Source organism: Oncorhynchus mykiss, unplaced genomic scaffold, assembly GCF_013265735.2.
Source record: "Oncorhynchus mykiss isolate Arlee unplaced genomic scaffold, USDA_OmykA_1.1 un_scaffold_140, whole genome shotgun sequence".
In the NCBI taxonomy this organism is placed as follows: domain Eukaryota; kingdom Metazoa; phylum Chordata; class Actinopteri; order Salmoniformes; family Salmonidae; genus Oncorhynchus; species Oncorhynchus mykiss.
The window spans coordinates 1,326,445-1,350,000 of NW_023493664.1; the positions used below are offsets into that span (position 1 = coordinate 1,326,445).

The following is a 23,556-nucleotide window of genomic DNA, read 5'->3' on the forward strand; positions in this document are numbered from 1 at the left end:
TTTCTCCTGGCCTGTAGACTACGGTCAGGATGAGGAACCATCTAACATCAGGGTGAGGAACCATCTAACATCCCAGTTTCTCCTGGCCTGTAGACTACGGTCAGGATGAGGAACCATCTAACATCCCAGAATGGCCCGTCGTTAGACAGGAGGTCCAGACAGACATGAAGCCACGAGAGAGAGAGACAGACAGACATGAAGCCACCAGACAGACAGACAGGTGTTTAGGAGTAAATACTTTATTAACATTCTCCTTCAGCACCACTAGAGGATCAGAACTCTACAGGAAACAGAGACTCTGGTCCTGGTTCCCATGGCTACGAGTGGTTAGTGAGTGAGGCAGGCGGAGACAGACCCTCCTCTCTGCTCTGCTACAGTCCTTAATGAGGTCCCTTTAACACAGAGGTCCCCTGACCCAACCACATTATACTGCTTAGCGTTAACTATGGTGACAGGTTCTACGTTCTCTGATCGTTTGGTAGAACCCGTCTCGTCTCCTCTGGGTCCCAACCTAAAGATATTTTACACTGTAAAAGTTTTTTAAAAAGGTTAAAATAATTGTTGACTTGTGATAGGGTCCTCCTCTGTTACCCAGAACACACTGCTTCACCCAGACAGCGTCCCAACAGTCTAAAGTAGCTCGTCTTCTCCTCCTTCTGATCTGAAAGACCTGGTCACCTGAAACCGAATTCCCTCATCATATATTCTTTATATCGTTTTCCTGCGCAGACGAAGGAGAGGTGAGGAGACGAGAGGAAGCATCTTCAGACTATTGAGATTCTGCTGGCCTGAATTCCTTCCATTATTAAAACAATTCAGTTAGCGCTCTTGACAGATAGCATTTAGCCGACAGTTAGCTAACCGTTAGCTCTAGACAGACAGTTAGCTAACCGTTAGCTCTAGACAGACAGTTAGCTAACCGTTAGCTCTAGACAGACAGTTAACTAACCGTTAGCTCTAGACAGACAGTTAACTAACCGTTAGCTCTTGACAGATAGCATTTAGCCAACCGTTAGTTCTAGACAGACAGGTAGCAGTTAGCTAACCGTTAGCCCTTGACAGGTAGCAGTTAGCTAATCGTTAGCCCTTGACAGGTAGCAGTTAACTAACCGTTAGCTCTAGACAGACAGTTAGCTAACCGTTAGCTCTAGACAGACAGTTGGCTCTAGACAGCTCTTGACAGGTAGCAGTTAGCTAACCGTTAGCCCTAGACAGACAGTTAGCTAACTGTTAGCTCTAGACAGACAGTTGGCTCTAGACAGCTCTTGACAGGTAGCAGTTAGCTAACCGTTAGCTCTAGACAGACAGTTAGCTAACCGTTAGCTCTAGACAGACAGTTGGCTCTAGACAGCTCTTGACAGGTAGCAGTTAACTAACCGTTAGCTCTAGACAGACAGTTAGCTAACCGTTAGCTCTAGACAGACAGTTAGCTAACCGTTAGCTCTAGACAGACAGTTAGCTAACCGTTAGCTCTAGACAGACCGTGAGCTTAGCGCTCCAGACTACCTAGAATATAAAATAGCATTTATCAGACGTATAGAAAACATAGTGTATCTATAGCAACATCATCAATAGAAAAGCCTTGGTGGTTAGTTCCTTCATGTTAATAACATGTAATACTGGGGAAAGGTAATATTGTTTACTTCACTGTGTTAGGCATCTCTCTACTCAACATTAAGTTCACAGTTGTAGGGATGAGAGATGGAGGGAGGGATAGATGAAGTAGGGATAGAGGAGGGATGGAGGGATAAAGGGATAGAGGAGGGATGAAGAGGAGGTCCATCCCAACGTGTTGACTAGGTGTAGTGTGTTAGTGGTTAGATAACAGTTCATCATGACGTTCTTCAGTCCTTTCCTCAGTAGCCGAAGTGGTCACATGGTCAGTCCAACAACCCCAGGACTGGAAGGCCGTGATGGAGAGGAGGAGGAGTGGCAGGTAGCATCCCATGATGTCTGTCTGTAGTCCAGATCCTCCCACAACACAGCAGACCTGGTGGACAGACAGACAGACATCTATAGTAGGTCTGGAACAGAGCAGGTTTCACTCCTCAACACAGACAGACCTGGTGGACAGACAGACAGACAGACAGACAGACATCTATAGTAGGTCTGGAACAGAGCATGTTTCACTCCTCAACACAGCAGACCTGGTGGACAGACAGACAGACATCTATAGTAGGTCTGGAACAAAGCAGGTTTCACTCCTCAACACAGACCGACATCTATAGTAGGTCTGGAACAAAGCAGGTTTCACTCAACACAGACAGACCTGTTGGAAGGACAGACAGACATCTATAGTATGTCTAGAACAGAGCAGGTTTCACTCCTCAACACAGACAGACATCTATAGTAGGTCTGGAACAGAGCAGGTTTCACTCCTCAACACAGACAGACCTGGTGGACAGACAGACAGACATCTATAGTAGGTCTGGAACAAAGCAGGTTTCACTCCTCAACACAGCAGACCTGGTGGACAGACAGACAGACATCTATAGTAGGTCTGGAACAAAGCAGGTTTCACTCCTCAACACAGACCGACATCTATAGTAGGTCTGGAACAAAGCAGGTTTCACTCAACACAGACAGACCTGTTGGAAGGACAGACAGACATCTATAGTATGTCTAGAACAGAGCAGGTTTCACTCCTCAACACAGACAGACCTGTTGGAAGGACAGACAGACATCTATAGTATGTCTAGAACAGAGCAGGTTTCACTCCTCAACACAGACAGACATCTATAGTAGGTCTGGAACAGAGCAGGTTTCACTCCTCAACACAGACAGACATCTATAGTAGGTCTGGAACAGAACAGGTTTCACTCCTCAACACAGACAGACCTGGTGGACAGACAGACATCAACACACTTGGCCTTCTAGCATCTCTGGGATCAAAATGGAATGGTCACATGATGTGTCCACCAGAGGGCAACAGACTAGATATTTAAGGAAGAGAGAAGAGAGCTAGAGAGGAGAGCTAGAGAGGAGAGCTAGAGAGGGGGGAGAGAGGAGAGCTAGAGAGGGGGGAGAGAGGAGAGCTAGAGAGGGGGGAGAGAGGAGAGCTAGAGAGGGGGGAGAGAGGAGAGCAAGAGAGAGGGGAGAGAGGAGAGCTAGAGGGGGGCGAGAGGAGAGCTAGAGAGGGGGGAGAGAGGAGAGCTAGAGAGAGGGGAGAGAGGAGAGCTAGAGAGAGGGGAGAGCTAGAGAGGGGGGAGAGAGGAGAGCTAGAGAGAGGGGAGAGAGGAGAGCAAGAGAGAGGGGAGAGAGGCGAGCAAGAGAGAGGGGAGAGCTAGAGAGGGGGGAGAGAGGAGAGCTAGAGAGGGGGGAGAGAGGAGAGCAAGAGAGGGGGGAGAGCTAGAGAGGGGGGAGAGAGGAGAGCTAGAGAGAGGGGAGAGAGGAGAGCAAGAGAGAGGGGAGAGAGGAGAGCTAGAGAGAGGGGAGAGAGGAGAGCTAGAGAGGGGGGAGAGAGGAGAGCAAGAGAGAGGGGAGAGGAGAGCAAGAGAGAGGGGAGAGAGGAGAGCTAGAGAGAGGGGAGAGGATAGCTAGAGAGGGGGGAGAGAGGAGAGCTAGAGAGGGGGGAGAGAGGAGAGCTAGAAATGTGGGAGAGAGGAGAGCTAGAGAGGGTGGAGAGAGGAGAGCTAGAGAGGGTGGAGAGAGGAGAGCTAGAGAGGGGGGAGAGAGGAGAGCTAGAGAGGGGGGAGAGAGGAGAGCTAGAGAGGGGGGAGAGAGGAGAGCAAGAGAGAGGGGAGAGAGGAGAGCAAGAGAGGGGGGAGAGAGGAGAGCAAGAGAGGGGGGAGAGAGGAGAGCAAGAGAGGGGGGAGAGGAGAGCTGATGGTCAGGGGGCCGGAACATAATTACAGTGGGGGTATAATGAGGAGAACCCTGGGTATAATGAGGAGAACCCTGGGGTAGGGGGGTATAAAGAGGAGAACCCTGGGGTAGGGGGTATAATGAGGAGAACCCTGGGGTAGGGGGGTATAATGAGGAGAACCCTGGGGTAGGGGGTATAATGATGAGAACCCTGGGGTAGGGGGGTATAATGAGGAGAACCCTGGGTATAATGAGGAGAACCCTGGGGTAGGGGGGTATAATGAGGAGAACCCTGGGGTAGGGGGTATAATGAGGAGAACCCTGGGGTAGGGGGGTATAATGAGGAGAACCCTAGGGTAGGGGGTATAATGAGGAGAACCCTGGGGTAGGGGGGTATAATGAGGAGAACCCTAGGGTAGGGGGGTATAATGAGGAGAACCCTGGGTATAATGAGGAGAACCCTGGGGTAGGGGTGTATAAAGAGGAGAACCCTGGGGTAGGGGGTATAATGAGGAGAACCCTGGGTATAATGAGGAGAACCCTGGGGTAGGGGGGTATAATGAGGAGAACCCTGGGGTAGGGGGGTATAATGAGGAGAACCCTGGGTATAATGAGGAGAACCCTGGGGTAATGGGGTATAACGAGGAGAACCCTGGGGTAGGGGGGTATAATGTGTGTGTATAAATAACGTCTGGGTGTGTGTGTATAACGTGTATAGTGTGTCGTTACCTGGTCAGGTGATCAGGACTCCTAGAGAGCATCCGTCCTCCTCTGTGATGTTCCTCAAGTTATTCTCTACCTCGTCCACGGAACTACACACACACACACACACACACACACACACACACACACACACACACACACACACACGTGAATAAAATGACCATGTATTTGTGCTAACGTGTCTGAGTGTGTCCCTGCCCATTTCCCAAGAACCCAGGGGTCCAAACTTACGAATATTAGAAAAGGTTTACGTTTAAGCATCAGCCAATTAAAATCATTGACACAGACGCATGTGATCAAAGGCTACATGCTAGCTGTTCCCATTACATAACCAGGCACATTTAGCCCTATGCTAGCTGTTCCCATTACATAACCAGGCACATTTAGCCCTATGCTAGCTGTTCCCATTACATAACCTGGCACATTTAGCCCTATGCTAGCTGTTCTCATTACATAACCAGGCACATTTAGCCCTATGCTAGCTGTTCCCATTACATAACCTGGCACATTTAGCCCTATGCTAGCTGTTCTCATTACATAACCAGGCACATTTAGCCCTACGCTAGCTGTTCCCATTACATAACCAGGCACATTTAGCCCTACGCTAGCTGTTCCCATTACATAACCTGGCACATTTAGCCCTATGCTAACCTCACCAGGTGGCCGTGATTACATCCACACTAGAGACAGACCAGGCCTTAGTCAAGGATGATGCTGTTATAACACTAGAGACAGACCAGGCCTTAGTCAGGGATGTTATGACACTAGAGACAGACCAGGCCTTAGTCAAGGATGTTATGATGCTGTTATAACACTAGAGACAGACCAGGCCCTAGTCAAGGATGATCCTGTAATAACACTAGAGACAGACCAGGCCTTAGTCAAGGATGATCCGGTTATAACACTAGAGACAGACCAAGCCCTAGTCAAGGATGATGCTGTTATAACACTAGAGACAGACCAAGCCTTAGTCAAGGATGATGCTGTTATAACACTAGAGACAGACCAAGCCTTAGTCAACGATGATGATGTTATAACACTAGAGACAGACCAAGCCTTAGTCAAGGATGATGCTGTTATAACACTAGAGACAGACCAGGCCTTAGTCAAGGATGTTATGATGCTGTTATAACACTAGAGACAGACCAGGCCCTAGTCAAGGATGATCCTGTAATAACACTAGAGACAGACCAGGCCTTAGTCAAGGATGTTATGATGCTGTTATAACACTAGAGACAGACCAAGCCTTAGTCAAGGATGATGATGTTATAACACTAGAGACAGACCAAGCCTTAGTCAAGGATGATGCTGTAATAACACTAGAGACAGACCAGGCCTTAGTCAAGGATGTTATGATGCTGTTATAACACTAGAGACAGACCAAGCCTTAGTCAAGGATGTTATGATGCTGTTATAACACTAGAGACAGACCAGGCCTTAGTCAAGGATGATCCTGTTATAACACTAGAGACAGACCAGGCCTTAGTCAAGGATGATGCTGTTATAACACTAGAGACAGACCAAGCCTTAGTCAAGGATAATCCTATTATAACACTAGAGACAGACCAAGCCTTAGTCAAGGATGTTATGATGCTGTTATAACACTAGAGACAGACCAAGCCTTAGTCAAGGATGATGCTTTTATAACACTAGAGACAGACCAAGCCTTAGTCAAGGATGATCCTGTTATAACACTAGAGACAGACCAAGCCTTAGTCAAGGATGATCCTGTTATAACACTAGAGACAGACCAAGCCTTAGTCAAGGATGATCCGGTTATAACACTAGAGACAGACCAAGCCTTAGTCAAGGATGATCCGGTTATAACACTAGAGACAGACCAAGCCTTAGTCAAGGATGTTATGATGCTGTTATAACACTAGAGACAGACCAAGCCTTAGTCAAGGATGATGCTGTTATAACACTAGAGACAGACCAGGCCTTAGTCAAGGATGATGCTGTTATAACACTAGAGACAGACCAAGCCTTAGTCAAGGATGTTATGACACTAGAGACAGACCAGGCCTTAGTCAAGGATGATGCTGTTATAACACTAGAGACAGACCAAGCCTTAGTCAAGGATGATGCTGTTATAACACTAGAGACAGACCAGGCCTTAGTCAAGGATGATCCTGTTAAATGACTAACATGTTAATATAACTGAGTCTCTGGATAAGAACGTCTGTTAAATGACGTGTTATTGTAACTGAGTCTCTGGATAAGAACGTCTGTTAAATGACTAACATGTTAATGTAACTACGTCTCTGGATAAGAACGTCTGTTAAATGACGTGTTATTGTAATATCTTACGTGAGGAAGTCCCTGACGTCCTCTACAGTGAGTTCTCCGGTGGTGTCCAGGCTGATGTCAGCCATGCTGAGGGGGGAGTCCAGAGGGGAGAGGGGAGGCGGGGAGGGGAGGCCACACTGGGGGTCCTCGTTTAACCCTGGGGGTCAGGGGTTAGAGGTCAGACTGAGGCAATGTGAAAGGGGATTGGTTGACAGCCACCTAGTAACGGTTAGCAGAAGGACCAATGAGAAGCGTTGCGCGTACCTTCAGCCTGGTTCCGGTGAGTTCCGTTGGCCCGGAGAGGCATGGCTGCGTCGTCGCTATGGAGACAGAGAACAGCATCAGAGCAGTAGCTCACTGTGTTGTTGATACTGGGGCGGCGTAGCCTAGTTCTGCCCCTGAACAAGGCAGTTAACCCACTGTTCCTAGGCCGTCATTGAAAATAAGAATGTGTTCTTAACTGACTTGCCTAGTTAAATAAAGGATAAATAAATTAAAATTGAGCATCTTGATCTTAATGAGGAAGCTAAATTGAATGATTTTACAAGGCTAGAGGAGCCTTCAGGAAAGCCGTCCAGGAAAGCCGTCCAGGAAACAATGGCGTGAAAAGGGCAAAAAGAAGAAAACAGCAGATCACTTTTATTATTTGGAAAAGAGGCGAGGGGAACTCAACACACTTCAGGAACTTCAGATGGATGGGGTATCCTCTGAGGACAGAGAGATATCAGACTACCACTCAGATGAATGGGGTATCCTCTGAGGACAGAGAGATATCAAACTACCACTCAGATGAATGGGGTATCCTCTGAGGACAGAGAGATATCAGACTACCACTCAGATGAATGGGGTATCCTCTGAGGACAGAGAGATATCTGACTACCACTCAGATGAATGGGGTATCCTCTGAGGACAGAGAGATATCTGACTACCACTCAGATGAATGGGGTATCCTCTGAGGACAGAGAGATATCTGACTACCACTCAGATGAATGGGGTATCCTCTGAGGACAGAGAGATATCTGACTACCACTCAGATGAATGGGGTATCCTCTGAGGACAGAGAGATATCAGACTACTTGAACACTATGTTTTATGAGAAACTTGTTAGATAACAGTTTGAGTGACTCTAAGGATCACCTTGAGAGAATGTTAACTCGGTTAGTGAAGATTTGAAATCTGTCTTGTTGTCAAGATGTATCCACTATGGACATCCAATATGGCGTTTCTCAGTTTCAAAATAACAAATCTCCAGGTGATGTGATGGATTAACCTCAATTTGACAAAACCTTCTATGAAAAAAACCTGCACCATTTTGACTTGAAACCTTTAAAGGAGGCTATAAAGAAGGGAGAACTACCTGCCTCTCTGAAACCTTTAAAGGAGGCTATAAAGAAGGGAGAACTACCTGCCTCTCTGAAACCTTTAAAGGAGGCTATAAAGAAGGGAGAACTACCTGCCTCTGAAACCTTTAAAGGAGGCTATAAAGAAGGGAGAACTACCTGCCTCTCTGAAGCCTTTAAAGGAGACTATAAAGAAGGGAGAACTACCTGCCTCTCTGAAACCTTTAAAGGAGGCTATAAAGAAGGGAGAACTACCTGCCTCTCTGAAACCTTTAAAGGAGGCTATAAAGAAGGGAGAACTACCTGCCTCTCTGAAGCCTTTAAAAGGAGGCTATAAAGAAGGGAGAACTACCTGCCTCTCTGAAACCTTTAAAGGAGGCTATAAAGAAGGGAGAACTACCTGCCTCTCTGAAACCTTTAAAGGAGGCTATAAAGAAGGGAGAACTACCTGCCTCTCTGAAACCTTTAAAGGAGGCTATAAAGAAGGGAGAACTACCTGCCTCTCTGAAACCTTTAAAGGAGGCTATAAAGAAGGGAGAACTACCTGCCTCTCTGAAGCCTTTAAAGGAGGCTATAAAGAAGGGAGAACTACCTGCCTCTCTGAAACCTTTAAAGGAGGCTATAAAGAAGGGAGAACTACCTGCCTCTCTGAAACCTTTAAAGGAGGCTATAAAGAAGGGAGAACTACCTGCCTCTCTGAACCAAGGGTTTATTACTCTTATACCTCAACCTCACAAGGATCTCTTAACTTCTTGGTGATGGGGGCAGTATTGAGTAGCTTGGATGAATAAGGTGCCCAGAGTAAACTGCCTGCTACTCAGTCCCAGATGCTAATATGTGCATATTATTAGTAGTATTGGATGGAAACCCCTCTGAAGTTTCTATAACTGTTTGAATGATGTCTGTGAGTATAACAGACCTCATATGGCAGGCAAAAACCTGAGAAAATATCCAACCAGGAAGTGGGAAATCTGAGGTTTGTAGTTTTTCAACTCTTTGCCATTCCAATATACAGTGTAAATGGGGTCATACTGCACTTCCTAAGGCTTCCAATAGATGTCAACAGTCTTTAGAACTTTGTTTGAGGCTTCTACTATGAAGGGGGGCTGAATGAGAAGGGATTGAGCCAGGTGTCTGGCAGAGTGCCACAGGCTCGTGACGCGGAGTCACGACAGAGTTAGCTCTCGTTCTATTGCTTTTCTACAGACAATGGAATTCTCCGGTTGGAACTTTATTGAAGATTTATGATAAAAACATCCTAAAGATCGATTCTATACTTAGTTTGACAAGTTTCTACGACCTGTAATATAACTTTTTGAACTTTTCGTCCGACGTTCAGCTGGACCTGCACGCGCGTTTGGATTTGTTTACCAAACGCCCTAACAAAAGAAGCTATTTGGACATAAATGATGAACTTTATCGAACAAATCAAAAATGTATTGTGGAACTGGGATTCCTGGGAGTGCATTCTGATGAAGATCATCAAAGGTAAGTGAATATTTATCATGTTATTTCTGACTAATGTTGACTACACAATATGGTGGATATCTTTTTGGCTGCTTTGTGGTCTGAACACTGTACTCAGATTATTGCATGGTTTGCCTCTTCCATAAAGTTTTTTTGAAATCTGACACAGCGTTTGCATTATATATTGACACTCCTAAATAACCACTACAAAAGTATAGCCTCAATCTTTGCAGAAAAAGGTTAAAGTGGTGCTTGAATGATCTGATTGATGAACGTCAATCAGGGTTTATGAAAGGGCGCCATATATCTAATAATCTGAGGCTGGTGTTAGACTTGGTTGAGTATTGTGATCTATCGGATGACTTCCCTGTTATCTTATTTTGGGGGATTTTCATTAAGCATTTGATACATACAGTAAGTCACAGTTTTATCTTTGATTGTCTTCAGCATTTGAAGTTTGGTCATTTTTGTTGTTGATGCTGTTGGAACTCGGTATAATGGAACAGCTGTATCAAACTGTCATGGAACGTCCTCAAGGTTTAATGTTTTACAAAGGAACACGACAAAGTCGTCCAATCTCACCTTTTTTTTGTTGCAAATTTTTTATTTACATTTTTTTTCATCTCAAACCTTATGCTCATTAGTTCATCAAAGTCAATCTGGAGGCATTACATTCCAGAGAGATCAAGATACAACAGGTGGTAGATGTCAAGATACCCCAACAGGTGGTAGATATCAAGATACCCCAACAGGTGGTAGATATCAAGATACCCCAACAGGTGGTAGATATCAAGATACCCCAACAGGTGGTAGATATCAAGATACCCCAACAGGTGGTAGATATCAAGATACCCCAACAGGTGGTAGATATCAAGATACCCCAACAGGTGGTAGATATCAAGATACCCCAACAGGTGGTAGATATCAAGATACCCCAACAGGTGGCAGATATCAAGATACCCCAACAGGTGGATGACTCCTCATTAAAATACAAAATGTGTCACAAACTAGATAAGCATTGGATATTGTGAAGCAGGAGGTGTGAGGACGGGGAGGACAGGAGGTGTGAGGACGGGGAGGACAGGAGGTGTGAGGACGGGGAGGACAGGAGGTGTGAGGACGGAGAGGACAGGAGGTGTGAGGACGGGGAGAACAGGAGGTGTGAGGACGGAGAGGACAGGAGGTGTGAGGACGGGAGGTATACAGCGTTCCTCATTGAGTTCCCTGAATTCCTATCGGACCTTGTAGTCATAGCAGATAATATTCTAATCTTCGGTGACTTTAATATTCACATGGAAAAGTCCACAGACCCACTCCAAAAGGCTTTCGGAGCCATCATCGACTCAGTGGGTTTTGTCCAACATGTCTCTGGACCCACTCACTGTCACAGTCATACTCTGGACCTAGTTTTGTCCCATGGAATAAATGTTGTGGATCTTAATGTTTTTCCTCATAATCCTGGACTATCGGACCACCATTTTATTACGTTTGCAATTGCAACAAATAATCTGCTCAGACCCCAACCAAGGAACATCAAAAGTCGTGCTATAAATTCACAGACAACACAAAGATTCCTTGATGTCCTTCCAGACTCCCTCTGTCTACCCAAGGACTTCAGAGGACAAAATCAGTTAACCAACTAACTGAGGAACTCAATTTAACCTTGCGCAATACCCTAGATGCAGTTGCACCCCTAAAAACTAAAAACATTTCTCATAAGAAACTAGCTCCCTGGTACACAGAAAATACCCGAGCTCTGAAGCAAGCTTCCAGAAAATTGGAACGGAAATGGCGCCACACCAAACTGGAAGTCATCCGACTAGCTTGGAAAGACAGTACCGTGCAGTACCGAAGAGCCCTTACTGCTGCTCCATCATCCTATTTTTCTAACCTAATTGAGGAAAATAAGAACAATCCGAAATTCCTTTTTGATACTGTCGCAAAGCTAACTAAAAAGCAGCATTCCCCAAGAGAAGATGGCTTTCATTTCAGCAGTGATAAATTCATGAACTTCTTTGAGGAAAATATTATGATTATTAGAAAGCAAATTATGGACTCCTCTTTAAATCTGCGTATTCCTTCAAAGCTCAGTTGTCCTGAGTCTGCACAACTCTGCCAGGACCTAGGATCAAGAGAGACGCTCAAGTGTTTTAGTACTATATCTCTTGACACAATGATGAAAATAATCATGGCCTCTAAACCTTCAAGCTGCATACTGGACCCTATTCCAACTAAACTACTGAAAGAGCTGCTTCCTGTGCTTGGCCCTCCTATGTTGAACATAATAAACAGCTCTCTATCCACCGGATGTGTACCAAACTCACTAAAAGTGGCAGTAATAAAGCCTCTCTTGAAAAAGCCAAACCTTGACCCAGAAAATATAAAAAACTATCGGCCTATATCGAATCTTCCATTCCTCTCAAAATTTTAGAAAAGGCTGTTGCGCAACAACTCACTGCCTTCCTGAAGACAAACAATGTATACGAAATGCTTCAGTCTGGTTTTAGACCCTGAGACTGCACTTGTGAAGGTGGTAAATGACATTTTAATGGCATCGGACCGAGGCTCTGCATCTGTCCTCGTGCTCCTAGACCTTAGTGCTGCTTTTGATACCATCGATCACCACATTCTTTTGGAGAGATTGGAAACCCAAATTGGTCTACACGGACAAGTTCTGGCCTGGTTTAGATCTTATCTGTCAGAAAGATATCAGTTTGTCTCTGTGAATGGTTTGTCCTCTGACACATCAGCTGTAAATTTCGGTGTTCCTCAAGGTTCCGTTTTAGGACCACTATTGTTTTCACTATATATTTTACCTCTTGGGGATGTCATTCGAAAACATAATGTTAACTTTCACTGCTATGCCGATGACACACAGCTGTACATTTCAATGAAACATGGTGAAGCCCCAAAATTGCCCTCGCTAGAAGCCTGTGTTTCAGTCGTAAGGAAGTGGATGGCTGCAAACTTTCTACTTTTAAACTCGGACAAAACAGAGATGCTTGTTCTAGGTCCCAAGAAACAAAGAGATCTTCTGTTGAATCTGACAATTAATCTTAATGGTTGTACAGTCGTCTCAAATAAAACTGTGAAGGACCTCGGCGTTACTCTGGACCCTGATCTCTCTTTTGACGAACATATCAAGACCATTTCAAGGACACCTTTTTTCCATCTACGTAACATTGCAAAAATCAGAAACTTTCTGTCCAAAAATGATGCAGAAAAATTCATCCATGCTTTTGTCACTTCTAGGTTAGACTAATGCAATGCTCTACTTTCCGGCTACCCGGATAAAGCACTAAATAAACTTCAGTTAGTGCTAAATACGGCTGCTAGAATCCTGACTAGAACCAAAAAATGTGATCATATTACACCAGTGCTAGCCTCTCTACACTGGCTGTCTCTGCCTGGCCGGTTCCCCTCTTTCCACTGGGATTCTCTGCCTCTAACCCTATTACAGGGGCTGAGTCACTGGCTTACTGGGGCACTTTCATACCGTCCCTGGGAGGGGTGCGTCACCTGAGTGGGTTGAGTCACTGATGTGATCTTCCTGTCTGGGTTGGCGCCCGCCCCTTGGGTTGTGTCGTGGCGGAGATCTTTGTGGGCTATACTCGGCCTTGTCTCAGGATGGTAAGTTGGTGGTTGAAGATATCCCTCTAGTGGTGTGGGGGCTGTGCTTTGGCAAAGTGGGTGGGGTTATATCCTTCCTGTTTGGCCCTGTCCGGGGGTGTCCTCGGATGGGGCCACAGTGTCTCCTGACCCCTCCTGTCTCAGCCTCCAGTATTTATGCTGCAGTAGTTTATGTGTCGGGGGGCTAGGGTCAGTTTGTTATATCTGGAGTACTTCTCCTGTCCTATTCGGTGTCCTGTGTGAATTTAAGTGTGCTCTCTCTAATTCTCTCTTTCTTTCTCTCTCTCGGAGGACCGGGGCCCTAGGACCATGCCTCAGGACTACCTTGGCATGATGACTCCTTGCTGTCCCCAGTCCACCTGGCCGTGCTGCTGCTCCAGTTTCAACTGTTCTGCCTTATTATTATTGGACCATGCTGGTCATTTATGAACATTTGAACATCTTGGCCATGTTCTGTTATAATCTCCACCCGGCACAGCCAGAAGAGTGTGTGTCTCCAGAAGAGAAGAGTGTGTGTTCCCAGAGGTGTTAGTGTGTAGTAGTGACCTGATGTGTGTCTCCAGAGGTCTCTCCAGCTCCACAGTACATAGAGGTTCTGTGATGACTTTAGCTGACAGGGAGAAACGCTGGTACTCTGATGGAGAGATCAGGTAGAACCCTACACACACAGAGAGAGAGAGATCAGGTAGAACCCTACACACACAGAGAGAGAGAGATCAGGTAGAACCCTACACACACAGAGAGAGAGAGATCAGGTAGAACCCTACACACACAGAGAGAGAGAGATCAGGTATGACCCTACACACACAGAGAGAGAGATCAGGTAGAACCATACACACACAGAGAGAGAGATCACGTAGAACCCTACACACACAGAGATCACGTAGAACCCTACACACACACAGAGATCACGTAGAACCCTACGCACACACACACACACACACGGAAACATGCATATCAACAATATTGTTGTGTGTTTGTGTGTGTTCTCACCCTGCCCGTTCCTTGTGAAGACGCAGGAAGCGATGCCACTGATGTCCTCTTTACGGATACAGTCATAACGTACCTACAGACAGAGACAGAGGTTAACACACACACACTGCATCACACACACACTGCAACACACACACAGCAACACACACACACACACACAGCAACACACACATACTGCAACACACACACACACACACACTGCAACACACACACACACAGCAACACACACACACTGCAACACACACACACTGCAACACACACACACTGCAACACACACACACTGCAACACACACACTGCAACACACACACACTGCAACACACACACACACACTGCAACACACACACGCACACTGCAACACACACACACACACTGCAACACACACACACACACACACTGCAAAACACACACACTGCAACACACACACACTGCAACACACACACACACACACACACAGCAACACACACACACACTGCAACACACACACACACTGCAACACACACACACACACTGCAACACACACACACACACACACTGCAACACACACACACACACTGCAACAAACACACACACACACACACACACACTGCAACACACACACACACACACACACACACACACACACACACACACACTGCAACACACACACACAGCAAAACACACACACAGCAAAACACACACACACACACACACACACACACACACACACACACACAGCAACACACACACACTGCAACACACACACAGCAAAACACACACACACACACACACTGCAACACACACACACTGCAACACACACACACACACTGCAACACACACACACACTGCAACACACACTGCAACACACACACACTGCAACACACACACACACTGCAACACACACACACACTGCAACACACACACACTGCAACACACACATACACACACTGCAACACACACACACACACTGCAACACACACACACACACTGCAACACACACACACACTGCAAAACACACAAACACTACGTTAAACAGGTACACCCCCCCCCCCCCCCTACCTGTGGCCGTAGGGCAGGTACGTTAAACAGGTACACCCCCCCCCCTACCTGTGGCCGTAGGGCAGGTACGTTAAACAGGTACACCCCCCCCCCCCCTACCTGTGGCCGTAGGGCAGGTACGTTAAACAGGTACACCCCCCCCCCTACCTGTGGCCGTAGGGCAGGTACGTTAAACAAGTGCAGGTCTCCAAGGTTGGTCAGACAGACCAGACTGGTCTCACTGTAGTCCTCCTGGGCCGTGGAACACACAGTCACCATGGCAACCCTCCGCACACGACAACCCTCATGAGCCGTCAGCTTGAACTTGGTCTTCGCACCGACCTTAGGAAGACTGAACACCTGTCAACACAATACACCTGTCAACACAATACACCTGTCAACACAATACACCTGTCAACACATTATACCTGTCAACACATTATACCTGTCAACACATTATACCTGTCAACACAATACACCTGTCAACACAATACACCTGTCAACACAATACACCTGTCAACACAATACACCTGTCAACACAATACACCTGTCAACACAATATACCTGTCAACACATTATACCTGTCAACACATTATACCTGTCAACACATTATACCTGTCAACACATTATACCTGTCAACACATTATACCTGTCAACACAATACACCTGTCAACACAATACACCTGTCAACACAATACACCTGTCAACACAATATACCTGTCAACACATTATACCTGTCAACACATTATACCTGTCAACACAATACACCTGTCAACACAATACACCTGTCAACACAATATACCTGTCAACACAACATACCTGTCAACACATTATACCTGTCAACACATTATACCTGTCAACACAATATACCTGCCAACACAATATACCTGTCAACACAACATACCTGTCAACACATTAAACCTGTCAACACATTATACCTGTCAACACATTATACCTGCCAACACAATATACCTGTCAACACAACATACCTGTCAACACATTATACCTGTCAACACATTAAACCTGTCAACACATTAAACCTGTCAACACATTAAACCTGTCAACACATTATACCTGCCAACACAATATACCTGCCAACACAACATACCTGTCAACACATTATACCTGTCAACACATTAAACCTGTCAACACATTATACCTGTCAACACATTATACCTGCCAACACAATATACCTGTCAACACAACATACCTGTCAACACATTAAACCTGTCAACACATTATACCTGTCAACACAACATACCTGTCAACACATTAAACCTGTCAACACATTATACCTGCCAACACAATATACCTGCCAACACAACATACCTGTCAACACATTATACCTGTCAACACATTAAACCTGTCAACACATTATACCTGTCAACACAATATACCTGCCAACACAATATACCTGTCAACACAACATACCTGTCAACACATTAAACCTGTCAACACAATATACCTGTCAACACATTAAACCTGTCAACACATTATACCTGTCAACACAATATACCTGCCAACACAATATACCTGTCAACACAACATACCTGTCAACACATTAAACCTGTCAACACATTATACCTGTCAACACATTATACCGGTCAACACAATAACTCCTGTCAACACAACATACCTCTCAACACAACATACCTGTCAACACATTAAACCTGTCAACACATTATACCTGTCAACACATTATATCTGCCAACACAATATACCTGTCAACACATTATACCTGTCAACACATTATACCTGTCAACACATTATACCTGTCAACACATTATACCTGTCAACACATTATACCTGTCAACACATTATACCTGTCAACACATTATACCTGTCAACACATTATATCTGCCAACACAATATACCTGTCAACACAATATATCTGTCAACACATTATACCTGTCAACACATTATATCTGCCAACACAATATACCTGTCAACACATTATACCTGTCAACACATACCTGTCAACACATTATACCTGTCAACACATTATACCTGTCAACACATTATACCTGTCAACACATTACACCTGTCAACACATTATACCTGTCAACACAATATATCTGCCAACACAATATACCTGTCAACACAACATATCTGTCAACACAACATATCTGTCAACACATTATACCTGTCAACACATTATACCTGTCAACACATTAAACCTGTCAACACATTAAACCTGTCAACACATTATACCTGTCAACACATTATACCTGTCAACACATTATACCTGTCAACACATTATACCTGTCAACACATTATACCTGTCAACACATTAAACCTGTCAACACATTAAACCTGTCAACACAATATATCTGTCAACACATTATACTTGTCAACACATTACACCTGTCAACACAATATACCTGTCAACACAATATACCTGTCAACACAATATACCTGTCAACACAATATACCTGTCAACACTGACCTTAGAGAGACTGAATACCTGACTGACAGGTAATTCCCAACAGGTGTGTGTGTGTGTACCTTGAGTTGTTCCTCTGAAGCGATGAGGACAGAGTGTGGGTTAGTCATGTCTGGAGCAGTAGCCAGGTCCAGAGAGGCTTGGTAAGGTTCTGGTAACGGTTTCCCCCGTCCGTCCAGCACGCAGACGGACACGACCGGAGCCCTGTGCATCAGCTGGATCTCTTTCCCCAACACGGCCTCCACACAGCCGCTCCCCTCACCCCCCGGCCGCCCACGGCCCGTCCCCACACCCGGGACCTCCAACGCGTAAGCATACACACTCCCTGAGTTTGTCCCCGCCCACAGCGTCGGGCCGTGGTGTGTACCTGGGGGAGACAGAGATATACACGTTAATATAGATACACACACAAACAGAGATATACATGTTAACATAGATATACACACATTAAACAGAGATATACATGTTACCATAGATATACACACATTAAACAGAGATATACATGTTACCATAGATACATATTAAACAGAGAGATACACATTAACATAGATACACACACATTAAACAGAGATATACATGCTAACATAGATACACACATTAATAAACAAAGATATACAGTTGAAGTCGGAAGTTTACATACACCTTAGCCAAATACATTTAAACTCAGTTTTTCACAATTCCTGACATTTAATCCTAGTAAAAATTCCCTGTCTTAGGTCAGTTAGGATCACCACTTTATTTTAAGAATGTGAAATGTCAGAATAATCGTAGAGAGAATGATTTATTTCAGCTTTTATTTCTTTCATCACATTCCCAGTGGGTCAGAAGTTTACATTCACTCAATTAGTATTTGGTAGCATTGCCTTTAAATTGTTTAACTTGGGTCAAACGTTTTGGGTAGCCTTCCACAAGCTTCCCACAATAAGTAGGGTGAATTTTGGCCCATTCCTCCTGACAGAGCTGGTGTAACTGAGTCAGGTTTGTAGGCCTCCTTGCTCACACACGCTTTTTCAGTTCTGCCCACAAATGTTCTATAGGATTGAGGTCAGGGTTTTGTGATGGCCACTCCAATACCTTGACGTTATTGTCCTTAAGCCATTTTGCCACAACTTTGGAAGTATGCTTGGGGTCATTGTCCATTTGGAAGACCCATTTGCGACTAAACTTTAACTTCCTGACTGATGTTGGGGATAATATTAAAAACAAATACTACTCAGATACCGGAGCTTGTGGATAAGAATTGTATTGCTGAGGACAACAAATACCAAGCACCTCCATGGAAGAACTGCCTCCTCATTCTTAGCGCTTGGCTTTTATACAGTTTCACCTTTACAGAATGATGTCATCACCCCATTTGCTTTGTTACATAGTTTCCATTCTGTTATTGGCTCAGATATTGGGGCATAGATTCTATTGGTGGCGTGACAAGCATACCCCTTAGCTAATGTTCCTGTCCAAAGGTCTTTACAAGTTCAGACCTACAATATCAATGTATGGTTAACGTGTGCGCGTGTCCAGTAGCCTTCACAAGATCAGATATGGCCCAGACCTGTCACGTCTTGTCAGTTAACCTTGCCTCATCTACACAGATTCTGCTTACGTTCTGTTTTTTTACGTGTCCAAATGGTCAATTCGATGTTGATCTAGCTTTGTACACTCACATGGGCTCAGCCTTCATTCTGCTAACACATGTCTAGTAGTTGACTCGATGTTGATCTAGCTTTGTACACTCACATGGGCTCAGCCTTCATTCTGTTTATTCTTTCTACTTCAAAGAGAGGTTACTGAAAATCATCAGACGACTGGACAATCTCCAACACTGACGTCTTAAGATGTTGTTTCAATATATCCACGTCATTTTCCTGCCTCATGATGCCATCTATTTTGTGAAGTGCACCAGTCCCTCCTGCAGAAAAGCACCCCTACAACATGATGCTGCCTCCAGGGTGGCCCAGGGCTTAAGGGTGCTGTACTGCAGCGCCAGCTGTGCCACCAGAGACTCTGGTTTCGCGCCCAGGCTCTGTCGAAACCGGGAGGTGCGTGGGGTGACGTACAATTGGCCTAGTGTCGTCCGGGTTAGGGAGGGTTTGACCGGTAGGGAAATCCTTGTCTCATCGCGCACCAGTGACTCCTGTGGCGGGCCGGGCGCAGTGCGCGCTAACCAAGGTCGCCAGGTGCACGGTGTTTCCTCCGACACATTGGTGCGGCTGGCTTCCGGGTTGGATGGCGCTGTGTTAAGAAGCAGTGCGGCTTGGTTGGGTTGTGTATCGGAGGACACGTCTTTCAACCTTCGTCTCTCCCGAGCCCATACGGGAGTTGTAGCGATGAGACAAGATAGTAGCTACTAAACAAAACAAAAAAAAATTGAAATTGGAGAAAACGGGGTAATAAATGTTTTGAAACTAAATTGGGGAGAAAAAGGGTCAAATTCAAAAATAAAAACACGTGCTTCACGGTTGGGATGGTGTTCTTCAGCTTGCAGGCCTCCCCCTTTTTCCTTCACGGTTGGGATGGTGTTCTTCAGCTTGCAGGCCTCCCACTTTTTCCTTCACGGTTGGGATGGTGTTCTTCAGCTTGCAGGCCTCCCCCTTTTTCCTTCACGGTTGGGATGGTGTTCTTCAGCTTGCAGGCCTCCCCCTTTTTACTTCACGGTTGGGATGGTGTTCTTCAGCTTGCAGGCCTCCCCCTTTTTCCTTCACGGTTGGGATGGTGTTCTTCAGCTTGCAGGCCTCCCCCTTTTTCCTTCACGGTTTGGATGGTGTTCTTCAGCTTGCAGGCCTCCCCCTTTTTCCTTCACGGTTGGGATGGTGTTCTTCAGCTTGCAGGCCTCCCCCTTTTTCCTTCACGGTTGGGATGGTGTTCTTCAGCTTGCAGGCCTCCCCCTTTTTCCTTCACGGTTGGGATGGTGTTCTTCAGCTTGCAGGCCTCCCCCTTTTTCCTTCACGGTTGGGATGGTGTTCTTCAGCTTGCAGGCCTCCCCCTTTTTCCTTCACGGTTGGGATGGTGTTCTTCAGCTTGCAGGCCTCCCCCTTTTTCCTTCACGGTTGGGATGGTGTTCTTCAGCTTGCAGGCCTCCCCCTTTTTCCTTCACGGTTGGGATGGTGTTCTTCAGCTTGCAAGCCTCCCCCTTTTTCCTTCACGGTTGGGATGGTGTTCTTCAGCTTGCAGGCCTCCCCCTTTTTCCTTCACGGTTGGGATGGTGTTCTTCAGCTTGCAAGCCTCCCCCTTTTTCCTTCAAACATAACGATGGTCCTTATGGCCAAACAGTTTTCATTTTGTTTCATCAGACCAGAGGACATTTCTCCAAAAAGTATGATCTTTGTCCCCATCATGTGCAGTTGCAAACCGTAGTCTGGCTTTTTTTAAAGGTGGTTTTGGAGCAGTGGCTTCTTCCTTGCTGAGTGGCCTTTCAGGTTATGTCGATATAGGACTCGTTTTACTGTGGATATAGATACTTTTGTACCTGTTTCATCCAGGATCTTCACAAGGTCCTTTGCTGTTGTTCTGGGATTGATTTTCACTTTTCGCACCAAAGTACATTCAACTCTAGGAGACAGAACGCATCTCCTTCCTGAGCGGTATGACGGCTGAGTGGTCCCGTGGAAATTGTTTGGAAATTGCTCCTAAGGATGGACCAGACTTGTGGAGGCAACAATTTTCTTTCTGAGGTCTTGGCTGATTCCTTTTGATTTTCCCATGATGTCAAGCAAAGAGGCACTGAGTTTGAAGGTAGGCCTTGAAATACATCCACAGGTACACCTCCAATTGACTCAAATGATGTTAATTAGCCAATCAGAAGCTTCTAAAGCCATTACATCATTTTCTGGAGCTGTTCATGTTCCAAGCTGTTTAAAGGCACAGTCAACTTAGTGTATGTAAACTTCTGACCCACTGGAATTGTGATACAGTGAATTATAAGTGAAATAATCTGTCTGTAAACAATTGTTGGAAAAATGACTTGTGTCATGCACAAAGTAGATGTCCTAACCGACTTGCCGAAACTATAGTTTGTTAACAAGAAATTTGTGGAGTGGTTGAAAAACTAGTTTTAATGAATCGAACCCAAGTGTATGTAAACTTCTGACAACTGTATCAGACAGAATCATATGATACCGTCTCTGAAGTACGTATCAGACAGAATCATATCATACCGTCTCTGAGGTACGTATCAGACAGAATCATACTGTCTCTAAGGTACGTATCAGACAGAATCATATCATACCGTCTCTGAGGTACGTATCAGACAGAATCATACCGTCTCTGAGGTACATTTCAGACAGAATCATACCGTCTCTGAGGTACATATCAGACAGAATCATACCGTCTCTGAGGTACGTATCAGACAGAATCATATCATATCGTCTCTGAGGTACGTATCAGACAGAATCATATCATACCGTCTCTGAGGTACGTATCAGACAGAATCACATCATACCGTCTCTGAGGTACGTATCAGACAGAATCATACCGTCTCTGAGGTACATATCAGACAGAATCATACCGTCTCTGAGGTACGTATCAGACAGAATCATATCATACCGTCTCTGAGGTACGTATCAGACAGAATCATACTGTCTCTAAGGTACGTATCAGACAGAATCATATCATACCGTCTCTGAGGTACGTATCAGACAGAATCATACCGTCTCTGAGGTACATTTCAGACAGAATCATACCGTCTCTGAGGTACGTATCAGACAGAATCATATGATACCGTCTCTGAGGTACGTATCAGACAGAATCATATCATACCGTCTCTGAGGTACGTATCAGACAGAATCATACCGTCTCTGAGGTACATTTCAGACAGAATCATACCGTCTCTAAGGTACGTATCAGACAGAATCATATCATACCGTCTCTGAGGTACGTATCAGACAGAATCATACCGTCTCTGAGGTACATTTCAGACAGAATCATACCGTCTCTGAGGTACGTATCAGACAGAATCATATGATACCGTCTCTGAGGTACGTATCAGACAGAATCATATCATACCGTCTCTGAGGTACGTATCAGACAGAATCATACTGTCTCTGAGGTACGTATCAGACAGAATCATATCATACCGTCTCTGAGGTACGTATCAGACAGAATCATACCGTCTCTGAGGTACATTTCAGACAGAATCATACCGTCTCTGAGGTACATATCAGACAGAATCATACCGTCTCTGAGGTACGTATCAGACAGAATCATATCATATCGTCTCTGAGGTACGTATCAGACAGAATCATACCGTCTCTGAGGTACGTATCAGACAGAATCACATCATACCGTCTCTGAGGTACGTATCAGACAGAATCATACCGTCTCTGAGGTACGTATCAGACAGAATCATACCGTCTCTGAGGTACGTATCAGACAGAATCATATCATACCGTCTCTGAGGTACGTATCAGCGAAACAGAGGCATCGCACCACTCCTGATAGAGAGTCGTCAGCTGATCTCGGCTCGATCCTCCTCTGCACCGGAGCTACTTCCTCCTGGTCAGCTAGCGCTGCGTTGGCCTCCTGGATCTACACACACACAGGAAGTGATGTCACACTCATTGGACGCTCTGTGAGAACCAACCAACGTATTATATTGTGAGAACCAAATCTATTTTATATGTTTTGAGTACTGATGGAATTCTAGACATTCAATGACATCATTATTTAAATATTCCCCATATAATGTTGGGCTACAATGGCTGCCATAGAACAGTGTCACATAGATTCATCATGATGCTCATTCTAGACATCCAGGGTGCGTTGGGAAATTCACACCGGAGCCCTCTGGTTTGATGCTCATTCTAGACATCCAGGGTGCGTTGGGAAATTCACACCAGAGCCCTCTGGTTTGATGCTCA

General features: G+C 45.3%; 1 protein-coding gene across 3 annotated transcripts in view; it reads right to left on the reverse strand.

Annotated features, from left to right (window-relative positions):
* Positions 1-223: 223 nt before the first annotated feature.
* Positions 224-23,556, reverse strand: part of LOC110516509 (lethal(2) giant larvae protein homolog 1-like) — a 91,116-nt gene continuing 67,783 nt past the window's right edge. For 2 of the 3 annotated variants that reach the window (XM_036972300.1, XM_036972302.1), the window contains exons 16-24: positions 23,086-23,224; positions 17,767-18,071; positions 15,430-15,621; positions 14,247-14,319; positions 13,800-13,911; positions 7,081-7,136; positions 6,838-6,973; positions 4,534-4,616; positions 224-1,990 (exon numbers count right to left, since the gene is read on the reverse strand). In XM_036972300.1, coding sequence (XP_036828195.1) covers positions 4,538-4,616; positions 6,838-6,973; positions 7,081-7,136; positions 13,800-13,911; positions 14,247-14,319; positions 15,430-15,621; positions 17,767-18,071; positions 23,086-23,224 — 1,092 coding nt within the window. In that variant the 3' untranslated portion in view covers positions 224-1,990; positions 4,534-4,537. Of the gene's footprint in view, positions 1,991-2,453; positions 2,467-4,533; positions 4,617-6,837; positions 6,974-7,080; positions 7,137-13,799; positions 13,912-14,246; positions 14,320-15,429; positions 15,622-17,766; positions 18,072-23,085; positions 23,225-23,556 lie in introns of those variants that run through there. The other variant, XM_036972301.1, reaches the window with a different exon arrangement.